General features: G+C 33.8%; 1 protein-coding gene across 1 annotated transcript; it reads right to left on the bottom strand.

Annotated features, from left to right (window-relative positions):
• Window positions 1-163: 163 nt before the first annotated feature.
• On the bottom strand, window positions 164-21,987 carry HELRODRAFT_193608 (hypothetical protein; the record flags this gene model as incomplete). Its single annotated transcript, XM_009028420.1, has 15 exons — window positions 21,802-21,987; window positions 20,527-20,643; window positions 19,039-19,186; window positions 18,620-18,840; window positions 17,048-18,497; window positions 16,061-16,970; window positions 14,681-15,972; window positions 14,352-14,620; window positions 5,377-14,279; window positions 4,831-5,308; window positions 4,414-4,697; window positions 2,454-2,535; window positions 1,807-1,854; window positions 1,528-1,601; window positions 164-251 (listed from the first exon to the last, which is right to left on the bottom strand). The coding sequence occupies exons 1-15, from the start codon at window positions 21,916-21,918 to the stop codon at window positions 164-166; spliced, it is 14,481 nt and encodes a 4,826-aa protein (XP_009026668.1). The 5' UTR covers window positions 21,919-21,987.
• Window positions 21,988-22,151: the final 164 nt, after the last annotated feature.

Genomic DNA, 22,151 nt, shown 5'->3' with positions numbered 1-22,151 from the left:
AAATTCTGTTAACTTGTGTTTTTTTGATATTATTTTAATCTTTATTTAATAATATAATTGATCAGTTAATCAATTAAATATTTAATTAATTAATTAGTTAATTAACTGATTGATTAATTGGTTTTTTATTTATGTTGCTTCAAGTTTTTGCTTCTTAAAATGTCTAGGTTAACCAACGTTTCTCAATTTTGAAACTTCGTATGTTCATTGTTTTTTTGTTACATTTTTTCGGATAGCTATTTCGCGTCAGTCTGTGTACGTATGTGTGTGTGTGTGTGTGCGTGTGTGTGTGTCTTTATGCGTCTGTGAAAATGTGTGTGTGTTGAAGAGTTGTGTCGTCTGTGATGATGTGACTATGTATAGGGTCAAAATTTATCATCACTTCATCATTTTTTTTATAACTTGGTTAATAAAATTTCTGCCGATGTGAAATCCACAAAATTTTTCTTTTTTTTCTGGTATATGTTTGTGTGCGTGTGTTTGTGCTTGTGTATGTATGTATTTTCTCTATCATATTTATCTATCTATCCATCTATCTATTCATCCATCTATCTATCTATCTATCTATCTATCTATCCATCCATCCATCTATCCTTATCTGTCAATCAGTCAGTAAGCATAAGTTTGTCGTATGCCAGCTTTGTGTGAGATGTCATCATTGGGATCGATATATAACTAGGCCACTATTGCAACTCCATTGTACGTAAGTGCTCCACTGCTAATTATATTATTATTGATTCTCCTTCACTCACGCAAAACATGCAACGGAAGATATGCGTGCACGCTTTAATGTGTACGTATACCTAACGTCTTTGATTGACTTAACTACCTGTACAGATTGCGTGCAATGATGAGTGAGTATGTCTTGTTTTTTTACTTACGCAAAATGCAAATAGGTGAATGAACTTGGGTATATGACGGTACGTGCTTATTCTGTATATTACTTAGTAGTAGTAACTGTAGATTTTTGAAGTATTACGTAACATTAAACGGATTTGTTTTCATTTATTTCCAAGCATAAAAGAACAACATACGTACGTATGGGATGTGCATGTAAGTGTACAAATAAGTGTACAACATATATCTTAATAGACATTGCTTGATTTTCTGTATATTTGCTGGCGGTTAGTTAGGGTTCTATGTTTAAAAAAATCTATCTATAAAGTATGTAGTGATTGAAGATGATTGATGTTTTCTGCTAGTGGCAGAGCTCTGAAAAAAGAATCAAATCTAATCTCATGTTACTGAATGGTCGAATTTCTACTTTTCCAAAAGTTGAATGTTAGTAATGCTGATTAATTTGATGATAACAATAATAATAATAAAGCTTATTATTGTTATAATTATAAAGGTTATAATAATAAATAAGCAAGGATATAAAGGTTACTTAAATCATACGTCAGTATAAGATTAATACAAGTTGACACAGTTGATGTATTTTTTTTCAATCTTCATCTCGTAAATTCATTGTACAATTTTCGTGAACAACTAACACTTGTGTAAGTAATTATATATACATGTACCTACCGTATATGTCCCTTTTTACTATAATATAACAAAATATTTGACGTGTTTAATGCTTCCCACGTTGCTATATACAGCTTTATGTGTTTTTGTATTTGATATAATATATTTATATTATATATATCTATGTATGTATGTATGTATGTATGTATGTCTCTATAAATAATAAATCGTTACTTGCGTATATTCATAATATAATTCAATCATACGTTTTTCTTATATATATATATTATTTATTTATTAAAAAATCTTTGTTGTTTAAATTTCTCAAAATTGACTGACTGACTGATCCATCTGATAATCATTGGCTCTAGAGTTCAAATTAGATGGCTGATAAGTAGATACATAGATAGTTAAGTTGATTGATTGATAGATAGATAGATGGCTGTTTAATGATACTACTAAATGTTTGTTCTCGATAAGACAGCTCTAGAGTTCAAATAAGATGGTTTATATGTAGATAGATAGCTAAATAGATAGATTGACTGATAGATTGTTTAATGATACTACTAAGTGTCTATTCTTGATAAGACAGAGATCTTCAAACTTCTAGAAATTTGTAAAAAAATGTCGTCTCAATTATTTATCGCTAATATATAATTAGCGATATATTGTTAAAAATCGCTAGTCTTAATAACCAGCACATTAAGTTTTAGTAGGGGTAGAGCTGTGTTTTTGGCTTTGTTTTTCATTTATAGAATAAGTATAATATACAATAATTTAAGGTAATAATAATATTTTATGTTACGTTAGTTTAATTTAATATCAATTGCCAATCTCTTTTCTTGTTAATCATGATTTTTTTTTTTAAGTTTTTTGTAATAAGAGAAAAAAACTTTCTTATCTTCTCTTGGAATTTCGATATAGACAGAGTGAGTTAGTTTTTTTTGTAATAGAAATAAAACCAAAAGTGAAAATTGTGGATGGACCATCAAGTTGAGTTTTTGGTTGATATTTGGGAAGATTTTTTGAAGGTAGTTGAGAGTGTTGGAGTAGGAGGACTTCGTTAGACTGCAAGAGAAGATAAATTGTTTAATAAGTTTATGTGTTTATTATTCTGTGTTTAGTTAATAACTTTTTTTAATTATTACTGTTTATTTTATTATTTATTTTTATTCTGATTTGTCATTATTTAAAAATAGCACGTTGGAATTGTGACGTTTATTTATTTATTTATTTATCATCGTAAATTTTTTATTTATATATCTCATTAAAATTTATATATAAAACTAAAGAAGGTTGAAGTTACTTTAAGGCATTGCAACTGATCACTTACGACGGTTATGGTGGAATGATTATATGGTAAAACGTACAGAGTATTTATATATATATATATATATATATATATATATATAATATATATATAGTGCAGGTCTTATGTTGATTCTTCTTTGATTTATAAATTCTTTTTCATTTCCTCTTCGTACAAAATCGATTTCTGTGTAAATAAATTTATTGAAAATTGCTGGCTGACTCTGTTCTATCTCATTTGTAATGTGCCGGTATCGTTTGTGTTAAGTTTTTCTGTAAGGTCGGGCTTTATATTTGTTTTAATTTTTTGAAGTTGAGATAAACGAAAAAAATAATTTAAAGTGGGTAAAACACGGTTCATTATTTATAAATTTTAAGTATGAATATTAAACATTAAAGGGAGTTAGGATTAACTTTGGTTATTGTTCAATTGAGAATGTAGTTAAAGGATTTTATTAATGACAAAACAACATAATGAGATTCGGGTATGCTGTACATTACAATGATGGCGAATGAATTGTTAGGTAAACTTTAAAAATAATATTCGTTGATAAGGCACTGAAAATGTCTAAACATTAAAACTAACAAAACGTTGTTAAAAGTTTTAAAAGAAGAAAAAAAAACACATGAAAAATTGTTGTCACGGTCGCCTAAAATCCAATGCCTGCAGCTACACAGGTTAAAAAATGAATTGAAAGCATTTTAAAATATGTATGGCCGTGTTTCTTTTAGTTTGTGTGTGTATGTATGTATGTGTGTGTCTGTGAGTGAGTGTGTGTGTAGTGTTTGTGGTGGTATGTGTGTCTGTGTGTGTGTGTTAATACTGTACAATTAAAAGCACATCGTTTGTTACGGAACAGAAAAATATAACAAAGGAAGATGAAATATTACTAACAACAAGTGTTGCAAATTTTCTTAGAAATGAATAAAAAAATAATGAAAAAATGTAATACTTCGATATTGTTTTTTGTAACTGTAAAATGTTATTTGTTAAATATGAGATAAAATTTAAAAAAATCATTCAAATTAATTTCAACAACTTATTATCCAGCTGCTAATTTTGATGGCGAATAAACCTTTTTTGAAAGTTATAAAAATGCCTTATTAAAAAGATTGTAGAGTCAAACAAATCAGAAACGGCTAGTTCAAAATGATGAATGATAACTTTAACAATAGGTACAAAACTCTATAGCAATAACAAATGAATAGTAATAATTATAAACAGTATTAAACACGATGATGATGGTGACACAAAGTTCAGTTAGCATTTTGAAACGTGCTGTTGGACATTATTTATTTATCACAGATGTTTGAAAGTCCTAGTAACGCGGTTTGAAAATCTATTGCTCTATGTTCAAATTCACTTAATAATCTAGGAACCTTGTATATAAAACAACAACAACAATATTTATAAATAACAATATGTATATAACACTAACGAATAAAATTAATGGACGTCGATAATAACAACATGTGATCAAGATCAAGAAACATTACATCGTATAAATGTTGAAATAAACTATTGGCCATTACCATGAAAATAAATGTCTAGATGAATAAACAGAAAATTTTCATGGAAGCGCCGCTCTATGTCACATCTTACTACCGTTTTTCCCTCCCAACGTCAACATCAATCACTCTCTTATTTCAATAATCTCGTTCACTCTGTCCAATATCAATCGTGCCAGCTCAACTGAGTTTTCTGCCATAGTTTCGTTGTACTCGTCGTGCGGTATGACCACAAAATCAATCGGCTCGGGGTTGTATAACTTGTTCGAGTTGCCGACGATATTCTGCAGCTTCATCGCAAAATCTTTGAGGTCCAAGTCTTCCAAGGTGGCAGCCAGAGCCATCAAATCGTGACTGAAACTTGTGCTGGCGTCCACAAAAAACTGAGCTGCTTTTAAAGACTTCTCTGCGGCCTGAAATGTGAAAATCCAGCAACTTATATTAGAAATTTACTATAGTTGACTAATTTTTAAGATTAGTTCCTAACTAAAGTTTGAAACATTTTGGAAACATAATAAGTAAGAAAACAGGTTTTATGATTATTACCTGATGAGCTTTGAAGCACACCCACTCGTAAGCTGGATTTTCAGTTGCTTTGAAATCATTGTCGGCAGCTTTGAGGTCTTCGTGAGCCTGTCTGAGAAATCTTTTGGCTTGTGCAGGTTGCGGATTGGCACTGGCGAATGTCGGAGGAACTCCAAAGTTGAAAGATCGATTGCCTGGACTGTATTCCCTCGTGAAATTTTCTCTGTAACGTTCACGCTGCTCTTTATGTTCTTTTGCGCGTCTGTTCATCTGCTCGAAGAAAAACTTGTACGCATCGTAAAAGTTCTGCTGAAACGACGAATCACCAGAAAATGGATTTCTAGGATCTGGTCGATGTTGAGTGGCGAATTCATTATAGTTTTTCGCCCTAGACAAACCCAGTTCTAATCTTTCAATCTCAGCTTGAATGTGTTGAGTTACCGTTGTTGCAAATTTTTCGTTACCGATATTTTTGTCTGGATGCCATTTCAACAGCAGCCTAAAAATTTAAATGTATGATAAGTAAAAAAGCTTGAATTATTTTCAAATAAAAAATAATTTAAAAACCTTTTGATAACTTTTTTTCTTTGTCCTTCAGGTAGGTGCCAAGCCTCTTCGAGTAAACAAGACACATCATTTCTTATCTCTTCCTCCTTCTGGTTTTCCAGATCGTTATCTGTATCATCTCCATCTTCGATGTCGTGATTTTGTGTGCCTTCTGAAGTGTCTTCAGATGAATTTTTATCAGAGTCTGCAGAGTTTGTCGTTTCAATATTTATATCCGGCGAAGAAAAAACATCATCGAAATCCTGAAACAGTTTTTTCTTTGTGGTTTTTATTAGTTTCTTTCGTTCTTTTTGTGAAGATTTCGAATCAACGAGAACGAGAGCGTTCGATGTTGATGTTAACGGAGTTGGCCTCAAACAATCATTTATGGGCTCAAAAACTGCTGCAGAATCTGGACCGAATCTTGGACTACGACTTCTTGAAATTTTTTGAGATTGATTCGACTCGCTGTTCCCAGATGATCTACTGACGTAGCGATCAACGCGATGAAATTTGTACAAATCAGCCGCCGATACTTCCATGGGTTCTCGATCGTCTCCAACGTTTACTAAATATTTTTGAGAAAGCAAATTTCGTGAACTGTCGTACCTCTTTCTGGATGTGCTGCTTACTTCAGAGGAGGAAGTGCGATAAGTTGAACGTCTTGATGAAGAAAAAAGTTTTGGTTGAACTTTCTCAACAATTATTGCGTAAACAATGATAGCCTCGCCGGTTAGTTCATCATCGATTTCATACCCCACGTACTCACCGATATCAAATTCTTCAAAGTCTTCTTTCAAGAGATGGTGGTCTTCGATGGGAATGAACGATCCAGCTACAGGAAGTGTTGATGTGAAAAGATCGTTGTTATTTTTACGATCCGGTCTTATTTTTAAGCGATCGAGAACTTTCGATATTGCATGTGGAGGACATGACAGCATCGGTTGAATGTAATGAATCGAATGTTTCAACAGACCGCCAGTAATTTTATCAACAACTTCTGCCACGCAAACTTGAAGTTCTTCTTCCAATTTAACCAACTTGTTAATGTACAACTCCCAGACAACTGAACCCGTGGTGGAATCAATCTTTTTATTTACAAAACATTGGGTTTCAGTTTCGCTTTCTTCAATTTTTAGGCCTTCTTTCGACAAATAGGTCTCAACAACGTCAACACCGTACACTTGCACGTCTTTCAACTGCTGCTGAATAGAGTCGAAAACAGATTGTTTTATTCTGTGGCCCGTTTTGCGATGTTCATGTTTAATGAGTCTAGCAAGGCCTAACGCAAATGCTTTAGAGTTCAATTGATATCTAAGCTTATCTGCAACGGCATGTAAACTTCTAGTCTGGCACAATTGATCGCTGAGGTTTTCTTGTACGATAGACGTCAACATTTTTGGACTGAGATGTGGCGGTAGAATTTTAATCATTTCAACGTGATTATCCACTGACAGTTTACATTCGGTCAAGTCTATTAAGAAAGGGCAATTTAAATTTTTCACTCTTTCCGTCCAAGCAGGTTCGTCATTGTAGATCAACTCTTGTGAATGATACAAGTATCCATCTTCTGATGGTAAGTATAAATCTTGTATTTGAACCAAATTATTATCAGATGAATTTTTATGCCTGAAAAGTGTGTTAAAAAAACCAAAAACTGCTTTCAACACCGCTCTTAATTCGTTCGGATGAAGTTTTTCATTTTTTGTTGAGTAGTAGAGACTTTCCAGGACGGTTGCGTACTGAATTTCGTTTGCCGTGTTTGTCGCTCCCAGGTGTAGAAATAGTTTTTTAAATTCCCCAAGTTCTGTTGGAGCTTTGCATAAATAAGGTACTATTTGGTCCCCTTCATATATTTCCATGACAATTTGCCTTGGACGAACAAATCTTTGCCCCATATCAGAAACTATACATGGAAGGTCAGCCAGCTGCAAAATTTTATTATTCACTTCTTCGCTGTTAGTGTCGTCGTTCAACAATACATTTTGTAAGTAGCTGTATATTTTTTTAAAAATATCGATCCTCATGTACGCCTTGAATTCACGATTTTCATCGGAACTTTGCATTGACAGAACGTTGTTATTGCAGAGGTTTTGAAGGTGCTCGATAACTGAATCAATTGAAGGATATTCAGGTACGTTCAACGTGCTGCCGACTAATTTTTTAAGAACTGAAGCCTCTTCAGACAATTTGGAATCGACTCCAGAAACGTCTCTTCCAATTATTTTGTAAGGATTAGCCCAGTCGGGCAGCAGAAAGGCACTTGACCAAGTTAATGCTTCATGTTGTTCCGGAATGCCTTCTTGGAAAGAAATAAATTTATGAGAGCCTTCTGCAGTTGTGAAAATTCCGTGAGACGGATAAATTTTTCGGTAAATGGGCTTACCTCTAGCTACCGGTATGAATTTTATAGATTTTATAGTTTCTAAAAATGTCACATCGGCTATAAATGTTGACGAAAATAAATTTGAAATGAGCGTCCTAGATTTTTCAAAAGTTTTTTCTGTTTGATGAGACAAAGCTTCCTCCTCAATTTCGCATGCAAACTTGTAAAATAAATCTGGAGTTATGGAGCATTGCATACCTATGAGTTTCATGAAATCCAACCATTTATACTCATTGAAAGGCGTCGGTGGGAAAGCCTCCGTTGAATCATGAAACATTATTTTGAATACCGAGTTTCTTGGGTCATAGTAATCTGCAGCTTTTTTAAATTCCGAATCAATCGTACCATCAGTAATAAATTCTAAACTTTTTAAAGATTCAATTAGTTCGTTTCTGTCTGGATTCAATTCATCGATTAAAATTTTGTCTTTGAGGAACTGAATGTGACTTAGCCAGTTGTCGGTGTCAATAAAATGAAAGTTTTGTAAAACAAAATTAAGATATAACGACGTAGGTGTTATAGGCTTGCAATCTAAGACTTCGTACATCTCGTTGAAAACAGGATTGCACTGCAAAAAGATAACTTGGTCGTTATGCTTCCAGCTATCAAGGTTGAATTGAGGAACCTCCATCTGGAGAATGTAGACTTTGTAATCAGATAAGGAAGTTATAAGACCTTGCGTTGTGATGTGGATGGGTAATTTTCTCAGCAAGTTCACCGAATTAAACTCCTCTCTCCATATTTCGATAGAGTCTGAAAAATATTTCAACAACACTAAACAATCTTGCAATACCAGTTCAGCTCTGTTGAACGCTAAAGCATGAGTGATAGCAATTAAAACTGAAGATGGATCTTCCAAACTGGAAATTAAATTTTTAACAAAGGAAAGCACGGTTTCATTTTTAGCGTCAAATACGTCATTATCGATTTCTGGTACATGCAACTTTCTTAAACAAACTTTAACTGCTGAACTGATTATGCTAGTTTTTGTATAATCTAAAACAACTTTAGAATTTTTTATTGAAAACAGAAGATTTTTTGGCAAATTTTTATTGTTGTCAGATGTCGTTTTCAAGCAGACAGGTAGCAGGCACCAATCCTCAATTGGCCTCAGTTTAGAGGTAATTTTCTCTTTCTTGTCAATATTTTCAAATTCATTTGCTAAATAATTCCAAACTTTATTTAGCCAATTTTTTGAAAACAGGCCATCATCGAGCGTCAAATCCCTGGCTACATAACTTTCGTAAACATTTTTTTCATCACTTGCTGACAAATAAAGAAATTTTGAAAAAGAAGCTATGTCCAGATTAAGAAAAATACTGCTTCTTGTTTCATTTCTGAATGTTTGTAACATTTTTGTTAACGATTTGTCTATAAATTGATCCCCTAATTTTGGAAATAAATCAGAAAAGTCTGAATAATACACGGGATTTTTAGAGCTAAAAACGCGAAGATAATCATCCGAAGTTAAAAGAAAAGGCAATCCTTCTAAATTGGCAAAAAAATAATTGTTATCTATGAAACAATACTGTAATATAATTGATAACTCGTTGTTACTAACAAATGGAGTTTTGGATATAGGTTTAGGAAGTTTGTCTAAATTGCATTTTGTGAAGTGAGGTGCACATATGTGGAAGTAATTTATTACTGATTTTGGATTAATGCGTTCTACGTCTATATTTGACTCCACGAAACATTTATGTAAAGTCATTGGTAAAGACAATAAAGGATAGTTAACGTTTAACAACACGTGTCTTAAAATTTCATGCTTTTTTAATGATTTTTCATTAATTCTATATTGATTCTTTAAAGATGTTTTGTTCCCGTCATGTTCATCAACAAATGTAACATCAAGATCGTCAAATACCGCCTTCACATGATCATTTGAAAGAACTGTGGTCCATTTGATCGCATACGTTTCGTCTTCTACCATTTCGTTGTTGTCGTTTATGTACGCGTGATTGTTTCTGTTGAATATGGGTAGTACGCTCACTTTCTCGTCTGCTATTTTGCGGAAAACATTCGTAGCACAGCGCCTCCAGTAGGCGGTTGTGTCGTCGTTGAAAACTGGGAAAAGATTGACGTATGATTGTAAATCCACTGAAGAAACGTAACTAAAATCATCTTCCTGGGAAAAATCTTGTTTGCAGTTATAAAACACCGAGACATATGTTGTTAAATTTTCTAAAAGACTTACGTATGCATCTGCTATGACATTTTCAAAAAGAAAAATGTTCCATTCAGTTTTTAAACTAGTTTCTTGATCGTCGTACCATAAGTTACGTCTGGCTTCGTAATCGACCGCAAAATGTCCGTTTATGTTCACTTGAAATTCTGACTTAACAGGCAACGGAAGAAAACAGTATAATTTTTTGGAACGTTTTCTTGAAGTTTTGATGTCATTACCGTCTACGATAGCAGCCACTCCACCCCTAGGCATCAACATGAGTTCTTTCCGGTTGAATCCTTCCAAAATTTTTTCAGAAACTTCTACTGAATGTTGCCAGCCTAAACTCTGTGTCACCAGCCAACTTTCCCATAAGCCTTTATTATCCGTCAGCTTAACCATATAGGTGATCGTTGAATTTTTCATTTGCGACATTCTTCCAGACTTTATAAGTTGCGACCCAATTTTTATTTTCTCTGCGAAATTTTTTTTCTGTTTTTCATCGTACTCGTTCAAACTAGATGTTACTTTAACGATCGTATTTAGTTTTCCCGTTACTCGTTCAACTTCGCACAACGTTACACTTTTAATATTATTGAGAAAGAGCATGCAATCGTTGAGCTCCATTGAAAATTTTTGGAATAATGAATCAATCATGTCCATTGTTACAACCTTTTCTGAAATTTCTGATGTTCTAACCATTTCTTCATTTCTCAGCGGTAGCCTAAACATCGTTCCATTGTTTAAATCGAATTTATCACCAAGATAGCAATCGAATACATCAGTGAAAATTGGTTTGAGTTGTTGAACGTTTTGAAACCTGCGACCGGGCTCCTGCAAAGTTGAATCAGGAACATATCTTGCGTGGGGATCAAAAATGCAAAGCGTTTCTGGGACTTGAGGATCTTTTGTTAAAAACGAAGGAGCGTCGGTTAAATGATAAACGCAGTTGAAACCGACTCCATATTGTCCAGTTTTGTTTGGATCATCTCTCTTGCTTCCTTCTCCTAACTTTTGAATTGCTTCCAAATCTTCTTCAGAAAACCCTTTATTATTGTAAATACAAAGAGCTGGTCCTTGAAGGGGTTGCCAAGATTTGTCGAAAATTCTTTCCGTGCCATGATAACGGTTATCTTTAATGAAACAAATTTCTGTAGCACCAGCATCGTCGGCGTTTTGAAGCATCTCTTTTAAAATTTCTTTGTCGCATGGATACCCAGATAAAATTCTACGAATTCTGTTTGTTAGTTTTTCCCTTTGGCCAAATGGTATGCCCTTAGAATGTTTTTTCAGCACTTCTTGACGATTCGTATTAACTCCTAATTGTTTTGAAATTGTGAACGGAATAAGAGGATGGGAGTAAAACAAGGCCTCGTTCTTCGGCAGCCATTTACATTCTGGTTCGTTGTAACAAAGGTCGGAAGCAGATTTCAAACGGTCGGATGAATCAGGTATGTAAATTGTTCCGTGGACGGCAACTACGTCTTGCAACGATGAACGTTCCTCCGTCATGCAGTCATTCAAATTGTTAACAATCTGTAAAGCTATCTTTAAATTTGATTTGTCCAAAGGTTCGGCTCCTAAATTTTCGTGCATCTTTTGAAGAGCTTTAACATAATCCGAAGATTGAAAGTGATCCTTAACACCTGCGGCTTTCATCAGTTCATAATAATTTCTTTTCAACTGGTCAGGAAGACTAAACAAATACGGAGAACAGTTTAAACTTTGAAAGTTGAAAGATATTTTTTCAGGCGTCAAAAACTTTTCTTGAATTAGTATAAATGGCTTTCCGCGTAGTTTGTCGATGATGCTCATTTTTGCATTTGATGTGGACTGTAATATTTTTTTCTGGAGAAAATCATAGATTTTAAAGCAGACGTTATGAACGGATTCGTACGATTTAGGTTTTGAAGATAAATCTTCAATAGGATGGCCCGTGATAACTACTAACTGTTCGATAACGTCATCAACCGATGGTTCGCACAAGAATGGAGTCAACAGCAGAAATTCTTGCACTTTTTCTCCATTCGATCCAGTTGGAAACAAACTGATGTCAATAACAGGTCTGACGCAGCATATCAAGTCAGAATATTCAGGAGGATAAGCATCGTCGGGTCTGAAAAGTGTTACTGAATCAAAATCTTCTCCTTTCCAATGCAGAGGATAATTTTTTGGCTTTTTCAATAACGGTAAGAAGGCAATGTTGACGAATTTTTCTTGATACGACATCAATAATGATTTTTTGAAAACCGTAGACGATTCATTCAATTCCAATAACATTCCAATGGAGGCAAGTAAAGCTTGCACCAAGTTTCGAATTGTTTTCTCATCAGCCTCTAAAATTGAAATTGCCTCGGCTCGTTCTAACAAATCATCCCAGGTTATGTGCTCAATTTTATGCTTCATTCCTATTGATACTAACAAGTTTAATACGTCAGGATTGTCGTAAGCACTCTTGCTGACTGGAAACCTGCCGTCAGATTCTATGTACATTTTTGCAAAAAACGAATGCCGGTCAACGAGCTGATTGATGCATTTCATAACTTTTCCGTCCGGAGAAACTGGAATGCAATTATTATTTGCTATAAGGCTGTTCAACTGTGCATCTTGGCACGATAATGCGTGTAGAACCAAATCATCTCTATCACGCGAGTTTACATCCAAAATATGTGGGAAAAATATTTTTTCGAAAAATTTTACTATATCATAACTGTTTGTAAAGGTTGTTGAAAAAATTTCAGAAGCTTCCAGCGCTTTTTCTATCCAATTTGGAAAATAAGCCACGACCGTTTGATTTTGAGTTTTTTGTTTGGTAAGTTCTTTAAATACTTTATACGCAGTTTTTCCTATTTCTAATGAAGAAAAAGAAAAATCTAAGAAGAGAGAGTTTTTAAAACTAGACCAAATTTCTCCGTCCGAAACAAGCGAAAATTGCTCATTTTTTACTATTTCTTTGTAAAAAGCTTTCATTAGAAACTCTGTATATGATGTTGTGAATGTCGGATTTGGCCAAAGCAAAAAAAATTCATAACTGTTTTCCGGTTTAAAAAGTTGAACTAAATCGTTCAACAGCCTCAAATATACAGAGCACACTGCATCTTCCATGAGTAATTTGTTCCAAACAGGTCTTAAATCAAACTTGTCATCCTCATTTTGCTGGCATAAAAATTTACGATTGGAAGTGACGGCAAATGCTCCATTTATATGAACTGGCAGGCCAGAGCGCAATGGAAGAGGCATAAAAGTGAATATTAAGCCGTGATGACATAAGTTTTTTTGATTTGTAGTTACAACTGGAATGGGAACATATCCGGTTTCGTCGTCGCCATGAATTTGTGCAGCTGCTGAAACGCATGATGACAGCGTTTCATCTTGAATCGCCATTTTCAACGATTCTCCGATTCCTACGTAGTGACACACTAACCACTTTTGAGAAAGATTTGTCGGTTTGGAAAATTTTGCATCAAAAAATATTTCGCTATGAGCAGAGTTAGAAAAATGACTATCTAAAGCAATAATTAATGATGAATCCAAACTATTTGTATCTTCTAATTTTGAACCGTTTTTTAATTTTCGAATAATTTCAGCGCTGACTTTTAACGACTGACAATTTTTTTGTAAATTTGAATAATTTTTCTTACTTAAATTCTGTTCATTTTTAAAATTCAGTAAAGGCATTTCACGTATAATTTTGATTAACTTTTTTTCCATGGAAAATATTTCAACAATATCGGTTCCGACGTTACATTTTTTGCCCAAATGATATATACTGATTTTGCAAATGTTTTGAGAGAATAACAAAAGAGTATCGCAGGATGTTATGAGCAGCTTTAACAGTTCTTTAACCTCTTTATCGTCGTAATGCTTTGAGGAAATTTCACTTCTTGAAGCCTGTAAGCGCGTCCGCAATGGAAAACGAAAAAGCGTTCCGTTGTATGATTCGAGTTGCGAGCCAGGATTGAGATTGCAATTGAAAATCCCGTTGTAGGGTCTGAACTGGTTCCCGAACCGTTTCAAATTGCGTTTGTGGCGTCGCAGATCGATGCGTATTCCAGGCTTTCGTTTGTCCTTAATGCTTTTGCCCAAATGGTAAGTATGTGGATCGAAGATAACAACATTGTGACGACTAACGAAACTTGGAACGTCAGTAATGTTGTACACAGCATTGAAACCTAAACCAAATTTTCCAATTTTTTCCGGTTGACCAAGTTTTGTAGCTCCATTCAATTTAGTTATATTTTCAAAATCTGAATCTTCGAAAACGGCATTGTTATGCACCCAAAGAGCGGGTCCTTGGCATTCTTTCATTCCTTCGTCTAAGAGGCATGATCTGTCATCCTCGTTTTCCCTTTCATCATATAAAAATGAAATCTGCAAAAATTAAATTTTTTATTAAAACTGCAAAATATATTGATTAGTTTAATTAATTTTTTAAGCGTTTACTTCCGTTGCTCCAGCATCGTCGGCATTTTGAACTAATTCCTTAGGCACTGCAAATCCATCAGCATATTCCAACAGCAAACTGTTGAGGCGATGAGTTAAGGAATCAGACTGACCAAAACTTATATCTAGCTCTTCTGCATCCAACATTCGCGACATTAATGTAGGCACGCCCAGAGCTTCTGAAGTACTAGATGGAACATTTGGGTGAACCAACGAAACTTCGTTAGTTTCACTATCATTATCCATTTCAAAATCAGCTGAACTGTAACCTGAAAATATTTTACATTAAAAATTATATTTGTTAAAATTTATTATTGAAAACTAAAAACCTTGTCTAAGCCATTCTTCATCACAGAATGTACAATCAGATAAAAGAGCCATCTTCAAAACTTTAGATCCTTCATTATGAACTGGTAAATACAAATTTCGTTTGAATTCCTCTAACATGGCGATTTTCTTTTCTTCATCTTCACAGCTTTGCAGAGAAGATTTCAGTTCGTTTAAAATACTAACGCACATATGAAGATCTTTTCGGACTTCGGATGAACTATACTGAGTGTTACTTGTCTCTTGAATTGATTCTAGTGCCGAATTATGTTTAAGGTAAATAAGTTTCATGACTTCAACCAGATCACAATTATTTTTCAAGTTTGCTGTTTTTGATAGAAATTCAGTGTGTAAGCTCAACTCAACCGGTAAACTATGAATGAAAGGTCGTAAATCCATGAAAGGTGCTGAAAATACTACCCTAGTATCTGGAGAAAATCCATCACCATTCCATATCCACTGTGGCGGTACGTTTTGTTTGTTTAATTCTTTTTTTACTAAATCTGAATCATATTTAGATAATTCTGTATATATACTTTTAATCATTTCAACGTACGACAATTTATCATGACTAGTGTATGAAGAAATAACGGTTTTCAAATGTTCTACTAAAATATTCAAATCTGGTTCTTTATCTAAACTGAGAGCTTTTTCTAACGTCATTGATAAATCTGACTCGGCAACACTTAAAACTGAGCCAGCCAGCAAAGAATATTTTTTAGAAATCATGTTTTCAGGCTTCTCAAATTTGAAAAACAAATTTGACTGTTCTGTCTTTGAACCATGCCATGGTAAACATTTAGGATAGAAAGATGGTTTTTCCGTCAATGTGAATATCCATTTTATTGATGTTAACAGATCAGCTAGTTTTTGTTCTTCTGCACCGCATTCCTCATTTAATTTCGATGGGTTTTTATGCAAAAAATCAATTATAGCTAGCGATTTATCTTTAAGCATTTCTAAAGTTGTTTTTTCTTGAAAGTTTCCCAAAAAGCTGTTAACTTCGGCTCCGCTGTTGATTTTTGACCACACGTCAATCATCTCTGCGGCTTCCTTTATATCTTCCGCTTCAACACTGTTCACACCACGTAAACCTATTTCTCTGAGGACGGAAAGTACGTTGGGCACTGAATACTCAGTGTCTGGAAATCGCTTTTCAAATCGAAACAACTTTTTCAACAATTCTTGCTCTGGGTCGTAGTAATGCGAAACAGGAACGTACAAATCGTTGCTCTCCATGAAGGGGAGCGATTTTAACACTTTTTTTAAACTCGCCGTCTCGTTACTAGAAAGTCTGTAATAAATTTATAGATAAATTAAATCTGTAAATTAAATGTAGAAGATTAAAAATTTCATATTAAAATTGTTCGTACGACGTGTACCTGTGAAAACTTTTGAGAATATGCAACATCACTTCTTTAACTTGTTCTTTCTCGTAAAAAGCATTTTCTATATCTCGAAACACAACTTGTTCGAGTAATTCTGAATAGTTCAGCTGTCGCACGCCCAACAAATTTCCCAACGCTTGAGAGTTTATATCAGACAAATCGAGCAGAGGACTTGATAAAGGAAATTCAATTTTTTCAAAAGGCGCGGCCAATCTGCATTCATTAACCGAAACAAATTTTATTTGGCTACCGACCATGACCGTTTCGAACAAAGGTAGATCAGATAATAATGCGTGATACACGCTTTGTAATTCGTAAGTTGAAAATTTTGCGAACAACATTCTGAGATACCTTTTTTCTTCCTCCGTCGTGTCATATCGTATTCGATCAATTAAATTGTATCGACCGATATTTTCTGCTATTTTACAAAAAGCTTTTAACACCCCAATGTAACTCGGTAAAAATATGTAATTTCTTGTTACAAGGCTGTGATTTTCTATATATTCTGGCAACTCATCGACGATGGTCAGGCCAATTTTTTCAGCTATTTTTTCAATAGATCCACCTAAATTCAGCCCTTCAAACGATTTCATTATGCGCACGGTTAAATTTTTCACGTCAAATAATGGTATCAATTCGATAGTTTTAACTCCTGATTCAGAATAAAATGATTTTTTTGGCAAAATCGGTAATTTTTCAACCATGCTCAAATCAGTTGGAGAGTGTTGCACTAGGAAATTCCACATTAATTCCAACCAACTTTCGTTAGGAAAACCTGGTTCTTCAGGCATCCACTGAATTGCTTCTGATGTTAAACCAATTTTGCTCCGTAATTTGGCTGGAAAACATCTTGGTATCAACTCGCCTAATACGTTAACGTCAATAATTTTCAACTGGGTGATACCTGTAATGAAAATATGTTGTCTTTAAATTTTTAATATTTTTAAACATATGAAGTGAACTTTTAAAAATATAAAAAACCTCTTGATGCTGCTTTTGTTAGAGCCTTCTGAATTTCTTCATCTAGATTCATAGCTAGCAATTCTTTATCCGCTCCTGGTACTATTTTAAGAACTTCATGATCAAGCGCTATATAAATAGGCCGGTCGGCTTTTTTGGGATTGTAGTAAAATGTGTGAAACGATCCATCTGCCAAAGGCAACAAATCCAACCCGTCGAGTGCGTCAAACTTGTTCGCAAGAGCAAAGTATTTCAACAGTTCTAACTTTTGGCCGCTGGTTAACCGACTCAACATGTCTGATGTATTTTTTGAGCGTTGCAATGATCTGCAAGCATTCGCAACTAAAGATGGACTCGTTTCAATAACATTCATGAGACGACTATTTTTTATAACTTTTAATAGATGCGGTGGAGCGTTGACAACTCTGACAGAACCTTCCAAAAGAATTTTGATCAGAATTTTTGTTAGGTCAGTTTTCATATCCAAAGTGTTGAAAACTGCCAACCTAGGCTCAATCCATCTGCCTCCGTCTGCTGCTGTTTTCACAATTGGACATTTCAATAAATCCGAGTACACGGAATAAACTAGATTTTCCCATTTTCTGTCAATTTTGTCTAAACTGGGAAAAGCCCTGTATATCATTTCTTCTGTGATGGAAAAATTAATTTCATGTACATCGTGACCATTACAAGTTCCGTTGGTGATTGCCGTTGAAGAATTCAACTTGATAGCTTCCAGTATTAAATGGGCGTAGCACCGTGGAAGAGCCTCTCTCAACAGGCACTGGTTCCACAAAACTCTCTTATCTACGAACTCCTCCCCATAATTTCTGCTTGAAAATGCGTCTAACCATTTGATGTGTTTTCGATTCTGTTCAAGAGCAAAAAATCCATTAACGTGTACAGGCAGTCCTGAGGTGTAACCCTGTTCGAGAGTGAGAGGTATGAAGCAAAAAATCCTCCCATCTTCTGGTGACATTTCGTAGAAGTCCCTATCACATTTGTCGGGATCCAACAAGGGCATAGCCATGCCGACCCAGGGTAGGTAGTTCAGGTCGGTGTCGCGGTGCAGTTTGTTGAATGTTGCCGACAGCTGCCCACAGCAATGATATTGAGTGACTAGATATTTGTATTGAGATATAACAACTTTTCCTTCGGAGTTATTGATGTAATCTTTTGTTTCTACAGCTAATTTATAGGTTGCCGTAATTGCCTTTTCGGTGATATTTTTCAGTTGGGTCTTTTTTAAAAAATCTAATCTTTTTTGTCTGACGTCTTCAAGACAAAATTTAGGAATAGATATGGAAAATATTAATTTTGGCTCTTTGGTCATTCTATCTCTATCGTAAATTTCTACGCTTTCAAGATATTTTAAAAAAATAGGCAGCAAGTGTGCGTCAGATGTGAAACTATCGATAAGGGCATTCATCTTGTCATGGCTGTATGGTACTTTGGAAAGGTGGGAAGGCATCTGGAGAATAGTTTAAAAAATTTTATAAAAAAGTTTAATTGAATAAACTAAAAACAACTATCAATGTTTAAATTAATTATTCAATGAAATAAGTAAAAGAAAAGTTATCTTATAATAGGAACCTGCCTAAGTGGAAATCTGAACAATGTGCCGTTGTAAAAACCGTTTTGGAAAGTGTTTTCATTGCAGTTGAAAATTCCTAAGTATGGTTCGATTTGATGCTTCATGGTTTCGAGGAGTTCTGGATGTTTCTGAAGATTCCAAGCGTGACTGGATGTGTCGAACAACGTTTGGTGGGGGTCGATGAAGGCCAATTTGTTTCCGCTAAGGACGCTCGGCAGGTCTGGATCGGTTTGGTTGTTTTTTAATTTTTTTTAATTTTATAAATTAAAACAATCTTTTGTGTTATTTTTGTGTTTTAATATAGAATTTTTATTTAAAAAAAAATGAACATTTTATATAAAAATAACTCAGCATGATTTTTCAACGAGCATCGTGAGTTCGATATAATTTAAAAAAGTATAGCAAAACATCTGTCTACCTGTGAGATGAAAAACGGATTTGAATCCCATGCCGAAGTATCCCACTTTGAAAGGATCATTTTGTTTGACACTCTGCGACAGCATCCGCAGTCCTTTCCAATCATCTTCGTCAAAGAGGCCGCTGTTGTATGCGTATAATGCCGGGCCCTGGCCACCAAATTTCGTTCAAATAAATTCCATTCAAATTGAATTACTTTGAAAATTGAATTTTTGAAATAATAATATTTTGAATAGTAAAAATTTAAATTAAATAATATATAGCTATTATTGTTGGTGAATAAATAGATAACTAATTAACTGGTTAATTTTAACAAATTTTGTTTGATCTGCCAGAGGGCAGACGTATTTTCAAAAACTGAATTTATCGTCCATATTATCTTTCTCTGTTTTTTCTCTCTCTTATTTCTCTCTCTCTCTCTTTCTCTCTCTCTCTCTCTCTCTCTTTTCTCATGTCGCACACCACGACAACAGAACATCATGTAATGTAAAATTAACGCAAAAATGCAACAGCAATTGTTTGTAAAGTTGCCAACAAACTCTGCCTAACTAACTAAAAACAGAAAATGTTTTGGCTGATAAAAAAATCATTTACTGAAACAAAAAAATTTGGGAAAACGTTCAACATATGTTAGATAACGTTCTATTAATCAGATCTAAAAAATCGTTTCAATATTTCCTGACTAAAAGTAAAGCAAAACAAATATCTGAGACTTAATTATAGTCTTATAATTAATTGAATGCGCTACTACTTACTAATAACTTCGGTTCAAATTTCTAAAAATAAGAAATAAACTACATCAAAATCTACAGAGAAAAAGTTACAGGAAAAAAAAAACAGAAGACTTGGCCTAGGGAGAGAGCTGTTTTTATAAATTTAAAAAAAAGGTGAGTGGGTATAGAGGAGAAAAATATTAATAGTAAACAAACGTGTGTTGGTAACTTTGGTTTGTTTTTGTTTCTTTCTTTGTTTTTTTTTATTTCAAACAAAGATAAAAACACAAAAAGATTTTGAGTTTTCAATAGAAACGTGTTTGAAAAAAGTGATTACAGTTCAATTGGTTGCTTCAGGTGACGTCATTTCAAATACGGAAAAGAATTATATGGAATAATAATTGCTCATTATTTAGTATTCTCGCCTCATCCATAAATTTATTTTTTACGCATTCATTCATTCATTCATCCATTCATTCATTCGTTCGTTCGTTCGTTCATTCATTCATTCATAATTTGTGCAAAACGAAAAAATACAAATATTATTCCAGTAATGATTTCTTTCATGTGCTGAGCGCTAGGTAGGATTTTAAATTTAATCGTACTTGTGATGTTACACTTACTATCTACTACTACTACTACTGCTGCTGCTTCTACTACTACTGTTGCTACTACCACTACTGCTATTAGTTCTAGTACAACAACAACTACTACTATTACTGCTACTACTGATGCTACATATATACTACTACTAATAATGATAATAACAATAGTACCTGGTATTTAGCCATACCGGGACCGGCCAACTGTCTAGAGTCAGTTGCGTAGACATGTCGGTCGTATAGAAACTTCACCTCGCGCGCTCCAGCGTCTTCAGCGTTCTGCACCAGCTCCTGTTTGTATCCAGTGAGAAAAAAAATCATCGTCGTGATTGTAATTATAATAATTATGATTATAATAATATTGTTATTATTAATTATGGTGATGATAATGTGAATAATAATAAGGATAATACTGCTACTACTGCTGTTGCTACTACTACTACTACTACTACTGCTACAACAACAACTACTACTACTACTACTACTACTACTACTACTATTATTACTAACAATAATAATAATAAAACGTAGAGTAGTTTCACTGGATACCCCAATGCAACTTTGCATACTAAGATCTAGAAATGTGTGGTCTTCGTGAATAAACATTAAATCATCATCTTCTTAAATAACTTATTAAAAGCAAACAATGAAAATAGTATAGCGTTATGTAGACACATATACTCACACTCACACATACACACAGACATTGAACTAATGTTATTTATTTGCAAATACATATGTGCGTGTATTTAGATGTATTTAAAAATTTTGATAGATATAATAGATATACGTATTTATTTATAATCCTATTGGATATAATGTTGGATTTAATGTTAGTTTACTTTTGAAATAGTTTCAAGAATTACAAAATTTTTTATAAGGATAGTATGATATATCATTAGGAGGATAGATATCATTTTTTCTATATCTGATATATATATTTTTATCGCTATCATCCGAGTCATCGAAAGAAGAGTGACTGATAAAATGAATGAACAAATAAAAAATTAATAATAGAATAAATGAATAGAAGAAGAATGCATGAATGAATGAGGAATCAGATGAATAGATGAACAAACAAATGAGAAACTGGATGAACGATCGAACAACGAATGAACGAATGAACGAATGAACGAATAAATGAATGAACGAATAAATGAATGAATGATGAATGAACGATTTTGTTTGAACTGCATACAAACGCCAGGCCAGTCAATAGCAAGTTTAATTTTGAATCACGTGAACAAATACGCACATGTTTTGTAAATATTTATTTAATTCGTATTAAAGTTCAGTAATAATATAAATTTTAACTATAATATTAAAAATATAACTCATTATTTTATATTCGTTGAAAAATTTAAATTTAGAATAAGTTTTCAACAGCAAAACAGCAAGTCATTATTATATTTGTATTATTATTTCCAGCTAGTTATTATTCCCAAATACCTTTAAGATCTGCGTGTCATCAGGGTACTGATCCAAAATCTTCTTGAGTTGTGTGAGTAGGGGTGGCAATATAATACCCTCGTTGAATACTTCTTCTTCCATGTTTGCACCTTCCATCTTCTACCCTCTATACCATTCGCTGTTGAGTTTGCTGGGCTGCTGCTAGGTTCTGCTTTCAGTGAGTTTTTGAAATATGTTTGTTTGTGTGTGTGTTAGTGGGTATGTGTGTTTGGTATGCTTGTTGTTTTATTGTGTCTGAATACAAGTGTGAGTGTGTGTATGTGTGTGATTGTTCAATTTATTAGTTTAATAAGTGTAAAACATTTAAAGAAAATTTCACCGACAATTAA

Source organism: Helobdella robusta, assembly GCF_000326865.2.
Source record: "Helobdella robusta unplaced genomic scaffold HELROscaffold_55, whole genome shotgun sequence".
Taxonomy (NCBI): domain Eukaryota; kingdom Metazoa; phylum Annelida; class Clitellata; order Rhynchobdellida; family Glossiphoniidae; genus Helobdella; species Helobdella robusta.
This window is presented reverse-complemented; position numbering and strand designations above follow the sequence as displayed.